Source organism: Lynx rufus, unplaced genomic scaffold, assembly GCF_022079265.1.
Source record: "Lynx rufus isolate CCGP_SWC_20201006 ecotype Redwood Valley unplaced genomic scaffold, mLynRuf1.p SCAF_8, whole genome shotgun sequence".
Classification (NCBI taxonomy): domain Eukaryota; kingdom Metazoa; phylum Chordata; class Mammalia; order Carnivora; family Felidae; genus Lynx; species Lynx rufus.
This window is the reverse complement of record NW_025814896.1, coordinates 114,989,761-115,008,436: the sequence shown is the minus strand read 5'-3', so window position 1 is coordinate 115,008,436 and position 18,676 is coordinate 114,989,761. Positions and strand designations below refer to the sequence as shown.

Below are 18,676 nucleotides of genomic sequence, written 5' to 3'. Positions count from 1 at the left end.
TTCTAGAAAATGCAAAATTCTGGGGCGCCTGGGTGGCTCAGTCAGTTAAGCGTCCGACTTCAGCCCAGGTCATGATCTCACGGTTTGTGAGTTCGAGCCCTGCATCGGGCTCTGTGCTGACAGCTCAGAGCCTGGAAGCTGCTTCAGATTCTGTGTCTCCTTCTCTCTCTGCCCCTCCCCTGCTCATGGTCTGTCTCAAAAATAAATTTAAAAAATAAAAAAATAAAACATTAAAAAAAAAAAAGAAAATGCAAAATTCTATAGAGACAAAGCAGATAAATGGTTGCATAAGGTTGAGAGTTGGAGCCAGAACTGCCCTCAAAGGGACACAAGGTTTCTTTTTTGTGTAGTGCAAATATTCTAAAACTAGATTGTGAGAATGACTGCCCAACTCTGTAAATTTACTGAAAATCATTGAGTTGTACTCTTAAATGAGTGAATTTTATAGGATGTAAATCATCTTTCAATAAATCTGTTAAAAGAAGAAAAAAGAAAACCCATCTTTGCCACTTGTAAGCTGTGCTACCTGCAGTAGGTTACCTAAAACTATCCTAAGCCTCAATTTTGTCATCAGTAAAACAGACTTAATAATATATAAGCTCACAGGGCTCTTGTGAGCACTTAAGTAATGTAGAGTTAAGGTTTATCCCTTCTTTTTCTGTCCTATATCTTAAACCATGCTGCAGAAAATTAATACATCCAAGATGTGTAACAAACTAAAAGAAACTGAAATCCCAGAACCAAGAGAGGAGCACTCTCTTTAAAAACAAACAATATTGGGGTGCCTGGGTGGCGCAGTCGGTTAAGCGTCCGACTTCAGCCAGGTCACGATCTCGCGCTCCGTGAGTTCGAGCCCCGCGTCAGGCTCTGGGCTGATGGCTCAGAGCCTGGAGCCTGCTTCCGATTCTGTGTCTCCCTCTCTCTCTGCCCCTCCCCCGTTCATGCTCTGTCTCTCTCTGTCCCAAAAATAAATAAACGTTGAAAAAAAAAATTAAAAAAAAAAAAACAATATTACTATACCACCAATATTCTTAATGGCACAGAGCACTAAAAATCTATATTGGAATATTTGAGGACCTTGACTGGGGCCACAGTCAGAAAGAAAAGTAAAATTTTAAGATCTAATACAAACCTAAGCTATAAGGAGGGTTAGAATTTCATTTAAAATAATGAGTCAGAAACTTATGGCAGGCTGGAACTGGGAAAAGAGGAATAGGACTTTTGTAGGAGAGTTAATAGACCTAGTAGGTCTGTTGCTCCAATTTTTAGAAGGGGCTGCTTGTAAAGACTGGCCCTTGGCTTTTACAATGTTCCCTATGGTGATTAAGCCTGCTTTACCACTTGGGACACTGTACCAGCTTGCCTGGATTGTAAACAAAATGATAATGGCAAACACCTACTTTCCTTCTGAGAGCAGAGAATCTCAGTAGCTGGAGCTAGTTATGCAAGCAGGGGGTCCCTACATGACCAGTCCCCAAACAAAATCCTGGAGTTTGAATCTTAGAGCAGGCTTTTCTGGCCAGAAACACTGCACATGTCTTAAACTGATGGAGGAAACACGTTCTATTTAGCCCACCCTGTGAGAAGGAGAATGATGGAAGCATACACCTGGATTCCTCCAGATTCTGCCTGATGTGTCTTTTCCTTCTGCTGGTCCTGTTGTGTATCATACCTCTTTCAATAAACCATAACCATGAATAAACTGTGAGTCCTTCTAGTGAGTCTTCAAATGTGAGACTGGTGGTGGAACTCTTGAAACTGCGTTAAAGGCAAAGTGGCATAAAGGAACCATAACTGCAGAGGTTTAGGGAGTCTTCTAAAAAAAATAATTTCTCTCATCTTTTCTTCCTGATCAAATTCACCTTCAGACCACAGAGACATACATATAGACTTTGTAAAGAATACTATGACTCGGGGTGCCTGGGTGGCGCAGTCGGTTAAGCGTCCGACTTCAGCCAGGTCACGATCTTGCGGTCCGTGAGTTCGAGCCCCGCGTCGGGCTCTGGGCTGATGGCTCAGAGCCTGGAGCATGTTTCCGATTCTGTGTCTCCCTCTCTCTCTGCCCCTCCCCTGTTCATGCTCTGTCTCTCTCTGTCCCAAAAATAAATAAACGTTGAAAAAAAAAAAATTAAAAAAAAAAAAAAAAAAAAAGAATACTATGACTCACTCAAAGGAAGAACAAACTAAAAAGATCCAGAAAACATCAAGCAGAACCGAAGAACCGAGGAAGGAGGAGAAAGGAAAAGGAGGAAGTAAGCTAGCTGTCAATGACAACTAAAAGTAACATTTAAGTCATTATAAATCTTTGCTGTATCATCAGGTAAGTAAATCTAATCAGATTATCAAAATAAATTTCAAAGGTTATATAGGCCTTTCTTAATTTCCATTTGAATAAGAATACTAAGAAAAAAGGTTTTTTTTACATGGGCAGAAATATCTCAGGTACTACTCAACCATCTGAAGCAAAATAATCCTATCCTAAATTGGCCAAGCTTGCAATCCAAATTATAGAGAAATTTCAGTATTTTATTAGGAACAAGTCAACATTTCTATTCCCTATATTCCCTTAAACTGATACCTATTTCTAACTTTACCATCTCTGATAATGATATACAATTAGGCATTTCACTTTTGCACTCTTAAAATCACATTACTGCTCCAGACAGAAACATTTACCAAGTTCTATGATTCTAATCTTCAAATGTCTCCTATTATCTGCTCAGTTTGCTACCCCATCCACCAATGCCTTAGTTCAAAGTCCCATGACTTCTTTACTAAACTATTTCTTTCAATCTTTTCCAACTCTAATCCATCCTTCACCATCACACCATCAAGGAGTAGTATTCGGGGTTCCTGGCTGGCTCAGTTGGTACAGCATGCGACTCTTGATCTCAGGGTCGAGAGTTCAAGCCCCATGCTGGACATGGAGCTTACTTTAAAAAAAAGGAGTAATATTCTTATGATTCCAAGTTCCAACCATGTCCTTCCTTTGCTAAGCAACTTTTACTAGCTCTATACCAATCAGGGGATAAAATACAAATATCTTAAAATGACATTCAATGACCTCTATAATATGGTCCCAACCCACTGTTCCAACTAGCTAATCTTGCCCCTCTTACTGTATGTCTTTACAGGTCACTTACCCAAATGCCTCCAGCTCCAGGCTGGCATTATATACATGTTAAAAGGTGGATAAGGTATAAGATAACAGGAAATGGCAGGACTAAGAGCCAACCAAAAACATTCATATATATAAGAAAATGTTTTCTAAATTTGCAGGCCACACAAAAAAATCTATAGACATACCTCAGTTACTAGGCAAGCCTTCTGCAACTACATTAGGCCAAGGCAGGTAGCTCTCTATTCTTAAGCCCTGGGTTTTCCTACTCCTGTACTTTGTATTTACAGAAGTCCCTTTCCCACAGAAACCTTCTGCCCCATTCTGAGAAAACTTCAGCCATCTTCAAAGTCCGCTCAAATGCTCTCTCTGCCATGAAGCAACCTGTGTGCTCTCCTAACTTCATCTCTCTGTTCCCACATCCCCTTTTTCTGATCCCACAAACTCAACTGCACTTAATATATGTTGAATTATATTACATTTATTTATATACATTTTTTAACTTTCTTACCAGGCTATATGCTGAGAAAAATATACCATGTTTGCTTGTCTATTTCCCAGTATTCTTTCCACAGAGATTAGTACAGCTAGGTAGCTCTATAACATTTGAAATGTTAACATATTAAATGTTAATATAACCAAATGTTTTAAATCTTGACAGGAGAAATGTCTTAAACCATTTTAAAACCAATCAAATTTTTATACATATTAACTAGAAAAACTTAAGGGAGGAGAATCACCACTTGGGAGCCAAAATGAGTTTTGTTTACTAGCCTACAAAATTACTCCCCATATATAAAATACATTATTCTTAATTTGTGATTTAAACAAACATCATAAAAGGAGTTTCTCGTGTATTCCTGAGGTGGTGATAAAGAATTCCTTCTTTCAACCCAAAATAGCAAGTACTAAAGAATACAATCAGAGGTATCAACTGTTAAAAAGTTCTTCAGAAAAAGGGAAAATGATCTAGGTCAGAAACTCAGATCTACATCAAGAAAGAAAGCAATAAAGCAACATCTTTAGTTTATTTCAGTTTATTTTTCTTATTTTTCTTAAGTTTATTTACTTATTTTTGAGAGAGAGAGACAGACAGACAGACAGACAGAAAGCACAGATGAGCAGGGAAGGGGCAGAGAGAGAGAGAGAGAGGAAGAGAGAGAATCCTAAGTAGTCTCCACACTGTCAGAGCAGAGCCCTACACAGGGCTCAATCTCACCATTGTGAGATCATGACCTGAGCTGAAACCAAGAGTCTGATGTTTAACCAACTGAGACACCCAGGCACCCGTATTTTTCTTATTCTTAATTGATCCAAGAGATAACAATTCCTTCAAAACTTAATAGTAGCAACATGCCGTAATTATAACTTACAAATGACTGCAGTATTACAAGAGACAGGAAGGACAAATAGGAAATACTGTTATAAGATACTTGTACTACCTATGAAACAGTACAGTGTTGTTTTAAAGTGCACTTGGATTCACTGCAAATGTATGTTGCAAACTTTAGAGCACCCACCAAAGCTTTAAAAAAAAGTACTATAACTGGTATGCTTAGAGGGGAAAAAAATGGAATCATAAAATGCTCACTTAAAACCACAGAAGGCAGAAACATTAACAGAAAGCAAAAAAGTAATAAAAAACAAGGGCAATAAGTAGATAGCAGTAACACATGTGAGAGATATTAATCCAAGTATACCAGTAATCCTTTAAGAGGTGAATGGATAAACTGTGATACATCCATAGAACACAATATTCTCAGCAATAAAAAGAAATAAGCTACCAAGCCAAAAAAAGACATGGAGGAATCTTGAAAGTATATTATTAAATCAAAGAAGCCAACTTGGGCTGCATATAGTACGGTTCCATTATATGACATTCCAAAAACAATATGACTATATACTATGGATACAGTAAAAGGGTAAATGGTTACCAGGGTATGGTTGGGGGGAGTGGAGGGGGAGAGGATGAACAGGCAGAGTACAGGGGATTTTTAGGACAATGAAATGATTCTGTATGGTACTATAATGGTAGATAACATGACATTAGGTATTTGGTAAAACCCATAAACTATGTAACACCAAAAGGGAACCCTAATTAAGCTATGGACTTAGGTATTAATAATGTATCAATATTTCTTCATCAACTGTAACAAATGTACACTAATGCAAGACATTAAGAACAGAGAAAATTGTTCAGTTAATAGTGTTTAATACCAAACCAAGCCATCGGATAGTGTTCTCACTCGAGGAACTCAAACATATAATCAATATGGACAAACGTAAGAATTACAAGACTTCAGCTTAAATATCTGGGTAAACTACACAAAATCAAGTTGCTGGTTTTTTTTATAATAGTCTAAGCACTTCAAGAGTTATCAAATCCTAACCACACTGAATTTATAAGATTGACTAGAACCTAAAGCAGAAGATGGGACAGATTTAAGTACATTGTACTGTACTTTCAAGTTGTCTATGTTCCAAAATATTGGCAGTAACAAAAAGTAGTAAATGGCTAAGATAATAATGATGACTATTTTTATAATGAACATGAATGGTTTTAGAGTGCCATATTTCTCAATGGAACACTTTCAAAGTTACTAAAGCATTCTATTTACTCTGCACATTTCTCTGAACAAAAAATTGTGCAACTGAGGCAGAGGAATTGTTTTATATCTGGACTGTGGTGGATATATACAACTCTGCATTTGTCAATACTCACAGAATTCTGTGCCTTAAAGAGTACATTTTACTGTATATAAATTGCCAAAAAAATCAATTAAAATTTTAAACTGCAAACAAACAGTACATGGGTATGACACAGAAAGAATGTGGGGGGGGGGAGACATTAAATGTAACTGAACAAGTAAAATAAAATGGAAAAAAAAGAAGAGCTGAGATCCAGTGCTGTTAATTTTCAGAGTTAACTCAATTTTTTCAAAATGGATCATTTCTACATATCCTAACTGTCTGGATACAATTATTAGCAATATAAAAATTATTATGAATTTCAATAGTAAAGATAATACATGGAAAAAAGGATCAAAATAAAGTACCTAAGATATTATCTCATTTGCAGGTTTTATTCACACAAATAAATATGTATGTAAATCTTATATATATAATATATATATACACAAACATATGCATACATATATTGTTAGCATATGCATAACAATTTCTACTACTAATCAACATTGGTTGAGGAGAAGCAGGGAGGCTTTAACTGTTAATTTTATTCTTTTTGATGCTATTTACATTTTGAAGCCATGTACGGCACTGTACAAGTATTTTTTTAATGTCAACAGGATCAAACCAAGCAAGGAGATTATGGGTCATATCATGTTTTCTTCTTTACACTACTCATTATTATTTTAAAAGTTGAAATGAGTATTGTTTTTTAAATCTGTTTAAGACAATACACAGAATTATAAGTAACACCTTAGGTATTTAATTTTTAAAAATCTGTAATGATTATAGTGAAAAAAATGAAAGAAAAGTTAGGAAATTAAATGGTCAATTGATTAAACTATTACATAAACATATACTACAAAGTCTATGTATACTCAATCAAAAAGAGTAAAAATGACATGGAAATATGGTCATGATATGAAAAGCAGCTAATAAAAAAGAACATCTGACCTCATTTTGGGAAAACTATTTAATGAAAGTATTGCAAATGGGAAGATCATTATTAATTCACTTAACAATTAATTACAGAAATCCTTTTGTGTACCAGGTACCGAGCTGGGCACGGAAGGTGAAGACAAGCTGCCCTCAGGCACAGAGAAGATTGGGGAATTACCAGGGATAGGTGACAAACAGGTAATCACCAAAAGAGCTATTTAACTGCAGTGGTACTATGGTAGGCTGCCTTTAGGTAACATCCCTGAAAATTCCTCCCACTTCTGAATGCTCATGCCACTCCTCCCATGAAAAGTAGAGTCTCTTTCTCCCTCCCCTTGAACCTAGCCTTGAAACTTGCTTCAACGAGTAGAATATGGCCTGACACTGTGCCAGTTCCAAGCCTAGATATTACAAGGCCTGAACACTTCTAGCCTGCTTTCTTGCTGCCCTGAACTGCCATGAACTTCATAATAGTCCAAGGCTATCCTGCAAGAGGACACCATGGGAAGAGAGAGGCCCTGAAGGGCAAGTGACAACAGGTGGAGATGGGAGATGGGAGATCACGAAGACGAGAACCAAGCTGCCTCAGCAGACAACCAGCATCACAGCCCCAGACAACAAGTGAAGGCATCTTAGAGCCTTCAGCCTACATCAGCCTGCTTCAACTGGCAGCAGATGAAACAGAGACGAGCTGTAAGCACTCACCCCTGACAAAATGTCTAGTTCAGGGTCATAAGCAAAAAAAAAAAAGGCACTTTGAGGTGATTTGTTATGCTATATACAGTAGGTAAGTGAGACGAACAATGGTGCTTAAAAAGGTTACTACTGGAACAGAAAACCTAAAACATTGGCTTTGAGGACACAGAGGCAGGCAGAATCGAAAGGGCAAGAAGAAGACAGTAAACTGGAAGAGCAGTAAGGAAACTGCTATGCAAGACCAGGAGAAAAGGGGCCCGTATTGTTTACTGTCACAACAGTTAGCATAATTACACACAATTCCAAGTAGTAACTTAGAACATTAAAAATATACCTAGTGAACACGTAGATCTAGCTAAGAAGATTTCCAGGCAAAATATTCAAAGTGTCACTGGCTTCTCTATAGCCAAGTGTGAGAAGGTAAAAGAAGAATAACATGAGCTAAAGAGTTACATGCAGAATTTAAACGAAAGATTTCTAAGCAGGAGTTGCCTAGTTGGAAAATAGCTGTTTCTCATCACTAGCCTCTACAGATAGCAAGAGACTGTCAAAGAAACAACATAAAGACAAAGATCAAATTCGGAGTGCTGCCAATAAATCATGGGCTCACAATCATCAAATCAAAAATTCATCTGTAAAACCTTTTATTAAGACCACAAAAAGACTTTTTTTAAGTTTACTTATTTTGAGAAAGAGTGAGAGTAAGCAGCAGAGGGGCAGAGAGTGAAGGAGAAAGAGAGAATCCCAAACAGGCTCCACACTCTCAGCACAGTGTCCAATGCAGGCCTAGATCTCACAAACTGTGAGATCAGAACCTGAGCTGAGATCAAGAGTTGGACAGTTAACTGAATGAGCCCCCAAAACAGAAAGACTTAGTAAGGTAAGGCTTAAATACTCTCTTAGATAGGCAAAAGGGCTTCTAAGAACCTTACAGGATCCTAACTTGGGATCCAAAGTAGAGAGAGTCCTGTCACTGAAAGAACTGTGGATGCAATTTTTGTCTAATGGAATGCACTTATAAACTGATAAATAGAAAACCCACAGTATTTAATGGAGTTCTATCCGTTTGGACTAAAACAACCACTGTTCCAAATGAAAAGAGAGAGGCCTTTAGGTTTTCAAACTGTCACATACATGAAGCCAACTGAAATGGCTACTTAGGTGTAAACAAGGCCCATTTCTTATGGAGAAATAAAAATGAGTCAGTGAGTAGAGCCAAGAGCCCAAAGGAGCAAGCTAAGAGCTGAGAAAAATAAGGAATTATGAAGCTGCAACCAGAAGCCAGAAACAAGCCATAATCAAAGAACATTCTCTGTTCCCTGATCAGATTCCAGAAATGCTTTGGGTCAGAGGCTGCCATTCTTTCACTCTCCACTAGGAGGCTCTATTGTGATTAAGTGTTCCTGTCTCAAAATTGTATACTGAGTGTATGGCAGGGTGGGAATGGAGTAAAACTTGTCTTCTTAGTTCACAGGTATCCAAATCAAGAGGAGCTGTACCCAGAAAGCCTCATCCACATCTTAACCTCATGCAGATCATAAGGCAACAGACTTTGAACCTGAGGGTATAAATGAATGAGATTTCTGGGCATCTTAAGAGGGCTGAATACTGCATGTTGGAGAAACACTGAATTGCCCACCAGAAGAACTGTGGTAATCCATCTGCAAAGATGGCTGCCAACAATTCTTCCTATTCCTGTATACACGTGCTATTTCTCTCATCAAGAAAAGTATTGATCATCTATTTCTAATCCTGAAACCAATATTATACTATATGTTAACTAACTAGAATTTAAAAAAAAAAAAAAAAGAGGCGGACTCTATTTATTTCTCCTTCCTTTAAATCTTGGCTGACATTGTGTTCTACTTTAAAAAAGAGACTGTGATAAAAATAATGCCATGTAGTTTCAGACCTAGCCCTTAACAGGCTGAGAAACTTTTGTTTTTGTTCTCTTGTTACCAAAATCACCATGTAAACAAATCCAGGCTATCCTTCTAGACAGAAGCCAAGAAGAGAGAAAAGCCCTGGTTGATGAATGAACCAGCTACCTAGAGAACAAATGAGGTCAACTAACAACTAAAAACCAGCACTAAGGCCATCTTGGATCCTCTAACCCCATTCAGGTTACCTCAGTCAACTCTTCAAGGACCAGAGCAAGGTGTCCCCTGCCTAAACTCTTGACCTAAAAATTTTGAGCAATAAAATAGTTGTGATTTTCAGCCTCTAAGTTTTGGAGCAATATCTTGTGCAGTAACACATAACTAATATACACAGTGAGTGCACCAAAGGCTATAAAGGAAAAGCACTAGGTACCTTCTAGGTACTAGTCAGTATCAGAGATGCAAATGTAATCTGGGAGAGAGGGAAGGTCTCTTGAGAAGTGATATAATTTAATAGTGGTTATTTAACACCATTTAATAGAAGGGGAATTATTAAAAAGAATTTTTGTTGATTTTAAGTTTCTATTTTCCTAAATTTTCAATATTACACATTTTATTTTTGAAATAACAAAAAATGTTATTTTGTTAAAACTTCCTTAAGGATATTATTGGCTTTAATTGTACTGGTTCTAGTGTGTTGAAATTTACCAGGTCTAAAATATATTTTTTCATAACAAAATATGCAAACATTTCAGGAAATAATAAAAGTTTTCTCTTATTCTATGTAACTGAAGAATGGAGTGTTCTGATTATACTAGCATTCCGAGAAATAAACAGCATACATTGGTTTAACAATTTCTGAAGAATTAGAATGTAGTAAAACACAATTAACCTAAAATTATATTCTTTATAATTTATTATCACACTGATTTTTGGAAACTTCTTCAGGCATATACAATTCATCATAGTTATCACTGTGTATAGATGTGGATAACATAAGACTGAGAGAAGTTAAATAATACTTTGATAACAGAATTAAGAGTGGAAATGATCCAAAAAGACTACCATAATAGACTAAAACCAACAAGAAAAAATTAAACAGTAGTAACTGAGGGTTGAAAGGAAACCCCAAAAGTACAAGAGAGAAAATAATTCAATTTAACTGTATGAAAAAGACTTGGTTTTAGCTGACCACAAGTGTATTAGCCAATAGTATGTAAGCCATATCAGCATGAATAATGTTAATGTGATCTCGGGCTACATTGATCATTTAATCAAAAAACATTTACTGAAAACCTATATGATATACCCCGTATTTTACTAAGAGAATATAGGGACAAGATCCAGAAGGAATAATCTCACCACATTTAGAACTAGTGAAACTATGCACGGAATATTAAGTCCATATAAAGGAAACAGTTGAAAAATTAGAGAAATGTGACCTACAAAAGGAAGACTTTCTAATTTGAATACTGCCCTAAAAGAAGAAAGAAAGCTCTTTAAAAAATTTTTCTTTTTACAAAATACATTAATGACTATGTAATGGGCATTGCACTATGCACTGGGATACAAGTGAAGAATAAAATAGATACTGTCCTTGTCCTCATTCTACTTAGTAGTTTTGTGTACATCCTATCACTGGAAGACCTTTAGGAGTCCCAAATAATAATCTGTCACACATATTTTAAAAGATATTCATGTACTTTGCATAAGACTGAAATAAATGACCTTCTATGTAATTTCCAAATCTAAAATTGTGTGATTACTTACTTACAGCATAAAAGAATGTAACTGTTATTCTGAGATAAATGTCTAATGAATAAAATAACAGGCAGATCAACACACACACACACACACACATACACACATACACACACACACACACACACACACACACACACACACACAGGTTTTTAAAATATTATCACCCAATAAAACAACCATTATCAATTCATATGGTCAGCCTTTATAGGCAAACTAGTCAAAACCAACTCAATCCACAATAGGAAAATCTATCGCAAATTTTTATATCATTTCAAAGAACAAAAAAAACTTTTTTAGGACTTTTTATTTTTAAGTAATCTCTACACCCAGTGTGGGGCTCAGACTCACAACTCCAAGATCAAGAGGCACATGCTCTACCAACTGAGCCAGCCAGGCGCCCATCAAACAACAAAAAAATTTTTTTATATCTCCTTATCCTAAATATTTTACCCAGTGAAAATAATTCCAAAGAAATTAATATTTATGATTTCTCTGGGATTTCTTATATTAATCAGTATACCTTTCCATGGCTTTAGCTGTATAAGGCAAATGCATTTCAATACTGTGTTCGTCTTCATCTGTCTGCAGAGACATGCGTTCAAACATTCCTGTCTTCCATAGTTCTCCGTAAACTAAAGAGATTTCAAAATATAGTAAAACAAATATATTAATGTATATCCTTATTCTGTGAGACTCCACTCAGTAACAAAAAACTACACGCTTTGGCAAGAGACAGAAGTACCACATAATAATTTCCCTCATTTTTATCTTAAAAAAAGAAGAAAAAAGTAGCTTTTTATATACCAGACAAAGCAATAACACATGTAATGACTACTTAACACTTTCATATATTACACAGTTATATTAAAATAGTAATTCAAAATTTTCATCAGTTCTTTTCATTACATCTAAAATCACCTCTGGGTCTAAGCTTTTCCTTGACTTTAATCAGCACATGCCAACAAGAACATAGTTGATTAGAACTCCTAGTAAAATATGGCAAAGCCACTGATCTACCTACTTGTGAGGTTAATAATACAGTTTTTATGTTTTGTTTTCTTTTATAATAAAATCTATGGGATTATTATTTCCCACCTCAGATGCCTGCCACACTGGGAACAGAAAATTCCTAGGAAGCATGCTATATTCCTCAAAATTAAAAATTAGGCCTCTGGGGCAGCCCAGAACATAAATTCACCAGAGTACCATGCCATAAATAATCTTAAAATGATCTAGTAATTCAGACCCTTCTGATAAATCAAACTTAAAACTGGATATTGTATCAAAAAAAAGATGAAATTTAATATGTAAAATGAGTAAGAATAGTTTTATCATAGAAGAGAACCAACATTTTTATAAATGGGTTTACCAATATCAGAGAAAGACACAAATGACAGTATAACTCTTTTTTTTGTTTTTTGTTTTTTGTTTTTTTTTGCAAAACTATACCTTATCAAAAATCATCCATTCCCTCATTAGGATGCTATCTAAAACCAAAATTTTCTGAATGCCCCAAGGTATTAAAAATAAAGTGTGTCCCCTAAGAGCATCACAGAGAGTAGTAAGGCTAGTTATACTCCAGCTTCATTAGTAAAAATTATTCTAACAACAAATTACTAATACTCCATGGTAATGAAAACCCCAAACTATGAAAAATTAGGCCTAAAAATAGGAAAACGAGCTGATTATCTATTTTGCAAATGGCTTCTTTCATTCTACAGAAGAATGTGTTCCAAAATTTCTAGAAACAATAAGCACACAACATACTTAAAATGTAATTTGATGCCCTGGAAGAATACACAGCAAGTTATAAAGATGGTCTTTGGGAAAGTAAACGGAATTCAGATAAGGGAAAAATTCTGAGTCAACTGTGGATGGTAAGTACAAGAATATTTGTTACACTATTCTCTGTACAGTTCTATATTTTTAAAATTATGCTCCCCCCTCGTCCAAAAATACTATTATAAAGTCAAAGGTTTTAATTTATACATTCAATGGATAAAGTGAGATACAACTAAATAAAGATGTGATTTCTAAAATCCTATGGAAAAAATATATCAAAGTAACAGGCATGTTTTAAAAATAAAATACACTTGAGATTTATTTCAGCTTTTGTTTCAGAGTTTCACAAGTACCATCTTATTTCTTTCCCCCCATAAAGATTATTTGAGAGGAAATAAAGGCATTATCACCATAATCTATTTACAATGAGGCAAGTAATAACACAGAGGCAGACTAACATGTCCAGGATCTTTCATCAAGTTACGGTGCATACTAACTTCTTGTCTCGTGGTATAGTGAGTACATGGTACTTCCCTCAATACAGATGTAACCACTAACAGTCTGGAGACTAGTGGACCTGACAGAGATTTTTGTGGCTGGCAAAAAAAGTCTAGTCATCTTTTAGGCATACAGAAGATATCCTTTCTTTGTTTTTGCTGTTTGCAGATAAGTTGCAATCAATTTTATCTTTAAAACTGAGAGAATACTTACAATATTCACATTTTCAATTTTTTAAATTAACTTACAATTCTTATTTTAAAAACTCTTTAGCTGTTTAAAAGCTATAAGATTTCTATATACTTACTCTTTTGGTCAATACGAAGGTCATACAGAGGTGTCCTATATATATCCACACTGGAAAGTGCACATCGAGAGAGGGGCACATGATGAGAAGGCCCAAGGATGAAAATTCTCCGGCTAGGAGATACACAACAAAAAGCACAGAACAATTGCACTTCTACACAAACCTTATTAAACGAAAGGGAAAAAAACAAGTAATTTTTAAAAATCACATGTGGTACCATTTTCCTTCTTGACTGATTTCATTACCTACTGTTATGAGCTAAATTATGCACCCCTAAAATTTATGGTGAAGTTCCATCCCAGTACCTCAGAACATAACCATATTAGGAGCTAAGGTATTTAACACATCATTAAGTTACAATGAGGCTGTTCATGTAAGGACTGAATCCAGTGACTGGTATCCTTATAAGAAGGGGAAGAGATGCCAGGGGTGCACATGCACAGAGAGGCGACCATGTGAAGAGGCATCAAGAAGACAGCCGTCTGCAGGCCAACGAGACAGGCTTCAGGAGAAACCAACTCTACCAGCACCTTCATCTTAGACTTCCAGCCTCCGAACTGTGAGAAAATAAATTTCTGTTGTTTTCAGCCACCTACTTCATGGTATTTTATTACGGCATCCCTAGCAAACTAATATGCCCACTAATGATTTGCTTCTCAGTTAATTAAATTCAATTCCTTATCTTTGTCTTTTTGTTGGAAGGCCTTTAAAGGAACCATTTTCAACACCTAGGCATACTAGTTATTGATTTACTGATCTACAGTAAAGCAACTGATATGCTTAAAATCATTTCTGTATTCACAATGCCTAAGATACAGAAGGTTGTCAGTAGCTATATTAACTGAATTTAAACATTTCAGCTATTAAATAAAATCTTAAAATACTAACACATTCTAACCTTGCCTCCGAAGATCCGCCACAATTTTAATAGAAATACATAATAGCATAATTTATAAAACTCCATACAAAATATCACTACAAAGAACCATTCTGATAAAGTTATTTCCACATTTCTACCATAGCAGAGAAAAAAGGAATCTTGTTGAGAAAAATTCTGTATAATAAGCTTTCTCTGTTCCCATTCAAGTAGAAGTCATTCTCAAAAACAAAGAAATTTGATTATGTGTTATTTGCACTATAGCTAAAGAAAAGAACTGGGTTAAACTATAGCTTAAATCTTTGTAATCCCTTTATCTTGACATCAAGAGTAAAATTAACTTCCCCTCATTTTACCTCAAACATCCCTACAATCTAAATTCTAAAACTATCCATTTTCTCTGTTTTCCCAGATTCATATGAACGAAACTTCCCCCCACCACACATACACACAAACTTTTAGACTCGAGAAACCAAACCTATGAGAAAGAAGGGGTTATATGATAAGCTATGTACCTAGAAAAAATTAATTACTACTCATTGCTCAATTAATGGACAAAGACTGAGACATGACCTAGTTTTTTCATATCAAAAATTTGCAAGTAGGGGCACCTGGGTGGCTCAGATGGTTAAGCGTCTGACTTTGGCTCAGGTCATGATCTGGCAGTTCATGAGTTAGACCCCCACATGGGGCTGTGTGCTGACAACTCAGAGCCTGAAGCCTGCTTCGGATTCTTTGTCTCCCTCTCTCTCTGCCCCTCCCCCGCTCATTCATTCTCTCTCTCTCTCTCTCTCTCTTAAAAATAAAACATCAAAAAAAAACCTAAAAAAAAAAAAAAGAATGGAAAAAAACTTGCAAGTCAAGGAATGTACTTAGGCAATATACTTATTTTCATAAAATTCAATTACAGCTAAGACAACCTATTGTCTGCTATATGTTACATGCTATGGCTGCGGGAGGGGACGGTAAGAATGCTGTGGATAAGGAAACAGCAATTCTCAGTTTAGAGTCCCAAAACTTCCTCAAGATGTCATATACAGAAAACCATAAGACCTGAACCACAGGCCATTTCTAGTTAAAATCATAATCTCCTTTCCTCCCCCTCTTCTTACACTACTAATACTCACTTCTTGTCATCACCTCTATGAGCAAATCAACAACCATTTACACACACATACACACACACACACCAAAGATCAAATCAAATTACAATCCTAAATGAACAAAAGAGCTACCAGTACTCTTAACAGTACATAAATATCACCACAGTTTTTAAAATTAAAGTCTAATGTGGGAAACAGACAATGGTAACTCTGAGTGCTCAGGTGACTTGCCTAAGGATGGCTATTACATGAACCAAGAATCAAGTATGAAAAAGAAGGCATTTTTATGACTGAGGAATGCATTTCTATGAAAAGACAGAAGAATAGAATATTTAAAATCAGAACACTTCTAGGAAATCCATCATATATAATTAAAATATGAGATGACTTTTAAAACACCAATTTAAACTCAAGACATAGATACGTTTCTAGGTAAGTGTAGCAAGGTTCTAACAGTGACCAAAATAGGAGCACTACTCCAGAAATAAACATCAGAGGTCAGCATGTAAAGTCTAATTGCCTCCTCTGGTACCTGACTATTTATTTACCTTGTTCACCTTTTTTGCCAGACCCAACCTGGATGAAATGGTAACACCTACAGGGAAGAGTTCCCACTCATCTGAATTCGCCAGTTGTGTACCCAACAGACTCCTTCTAGTTTGGCAGAAACTCACTCATATGCAACACAGAAAAAAAGTTTAGGTCACATCAATATAAAACCCTTATAAGTGATGAACCCCAAAATTAAAAAAGGCTACATGACAATGAAAAGAAGGAAAAAAAAGTGCATAATCTCAAAATGGGTCTCTTTGTTGGCTACATGCCAACCAAATTAATAATGTAAATAAAAAACACTATTTTCTTTCTTTCTGCTAGATTGCTAGATCCATAAACACCAAGGCCACAGGAATATTTTGAAGAGAAGTAAGTAATACAGGCATTGGAAGCAACGTCACTTTCCCTTCCTTCAATTAATTTCAAAATTCTTGCAATTAAACACACTCTTGGTTTCAGCTCAGGTCATGATCTCACGGTTCATGTTATTGAGCCTTGCATCAGGCTCTGTACTGACGGTGAGGGTCCTTCTTGGGATTCTCTCTCTCTTTATCTCTCTCTGCCCCTCCCCTGCTTGCACTCTCTCCCTTTCAAAATAAATAAATAAAACTTAAAAAGAAAGAAAGGAATGTAGTTCATATATAATACCTCCAGAGAATTCACATTTGTGGAATTACTTACTACAAGAATTATAGTCTATGCATCAAATATGTAAGTTACCTTAGTATCTGCCCTTATAAATATTCAACAATTTAATCTAAATAATGGAATACAAGTAATTCTCTAAAGATGTTTCCTGGCAAGTGGAGATATTTTAACTGAAGAACTAAATGACATGTGGCCACAAAGAAGATTCCTTTGGCTCTCTTTTCCTAACTGAAAGGCTTTCTGAAAGATATAAATCAAAATCAAATTACTATCTAAGTACATCCTGAATTCCAGGTTTTTAATTAAAGTTTTAGTAATAGGAAAAGACTCAGCAATGATAATTATGGGAAAGAACTTACTTAAATGCATCATTTTTTAAATTCCTTTACTCCTTTTGAAACATAAATCAGATCCTATCACTCCCTTGCTGAAAAAGTCTTGGGGCACCTGTGTGGCTCAGTCAGTTAAGTGTCCGACTTCAGCTCAGGTCATGATCTCACAGTCCGTGAGTTCAAGCCCTGCATCAGGCTCTGCATGACAGCTCAGAGCCTAGAGCCTGCTTCAGATTCTGTGTCTCCCTCTCTCTCTGCCCCTGCCCTGCTCTCTCTCTCTCTCTCTCTCTCCCTCCCTCTCTCTCTGCCCTTCCCCCACTTGTTCTCTCTCTCTCTCTCTCTCAAAAATAAATAAATGCTAAAAAATTTTTTTAAAGTCTTTCAGTGATTTTTCATATAATTGGAGGATAAGATCTAAAATCCTTAAAATGGGGGGCGCCTGGGTGGCGCAGTCGGTTAAGCGTCCGACTTCAGCCAGGTCACGATCTCGCGGTCCGTGAGTTCGAGCCCCGCGTCGGGCTCTGGGCTGATGGCTCAGAGCCTGGAGCCTGTTTCCCATTCTGTGTCTCCCTCTCTCTCTGGCCCTCCCCCGTTCATGCTCTGTCTCTCTCTCTGTCCCAAAAATAAATAAACGTTGAAAAAAAAATTTTTTTTTTAAATCCTTAAAATGGGTTCTAAAGTCTCAGTGAACTAGCCCCGTCTTGCATTACTTTCCCCACCCCCACCCCTTGATCACAATAGTCTATGATACTGGTCTTGCGGTTCTTTGATGACTGGAACAACTACATCTAGGCGAAAGCCTTCACACATGCTACTGTTCCTTCTGCTTGGCTTCAAAATCATTTCCTTCCCCAAAATCAAATGCCTTCCCCAACACCTTTCCCATAATCTAAATCCAATCATCCTGGTATCACCGCATTTCTTGAATTGTGGACTGTAGATGCCTCAAGACCCTTCCAAGAAGTCCACAAAATCAATACTGTTTTAGTAATAATGAGGAACCTGCCTTTCCCACTATGTTGCCATCTGCATTTATGGTACAAAAATGCAGCTGGGTAAATTAAACCATTAGCACATCAGAACTGTGATCAAGATAATGGAATCAGAACGCACTACTAGTCATACATCCGTTACCTCCACCCACACCAAGGTTTTTTGCTTGTTTTTTTAAGGCCAGTATCACTTACTTCCAATAAATCTTGAACTCTGAGTAAAATTTTATAAAAATATTTTGTATGACAAATGTTTAAATTTGTAGTGATTGAAATGCATAAAGCACTTTTGATATATATAGAATTATGTCTCAGGGAAAACATTTGTGTGATTTTTGAGTGTAATCCAAACCTAGACCTTTTTTTCATGGAACACAATTTTTACTTCAAAAAATGACTGTAGTCAAATTATGGCTATTCCAATTTAGGTACTTAGCAGAAATTTCCTAGAAAATGAACAAAATTGGCCTGCCACTTCAAAGAAAACATTACCCAAG

At 36.2% G+C, this 18,676-nt stretch overlaps 1 protein-coding gene across 4 annotated transcripts in view; it reads right to left on the bottom strand.

Annotated features, from left to right (window-relative positions):
* MEMO1 (mediator of cell motility 1) overlaps positions 1-18,676 on the bottom strand; it is a 126,647-nt gene that overhangs the window by 26,598 nt on the left and 81,373 nt on the right. For 3 of the 4 annotated variants that reach the window (XM_047067493.1, XM_047067492.1, XM_047067491.1), the window contains 2 exons: positions 13,673-13,785; positions 11,606-11,717 (listed from right to left, as the gene is read on the bottom strand). The exons of the other annotated variant lie outside the window; for it this stretch is intronic. In XM_047067493.1, the coding sequence (XP_046923449.1) occupies positions 11,606-11,717; positions 13,673-13,785 (225 nt within the window). The remainder of the gene's footprint in view (positions 1-11,605; positions 11,718-13,672; positions 13,786-18,676) is intronic. 4 annotated transcript variants of the gene reach the window in all.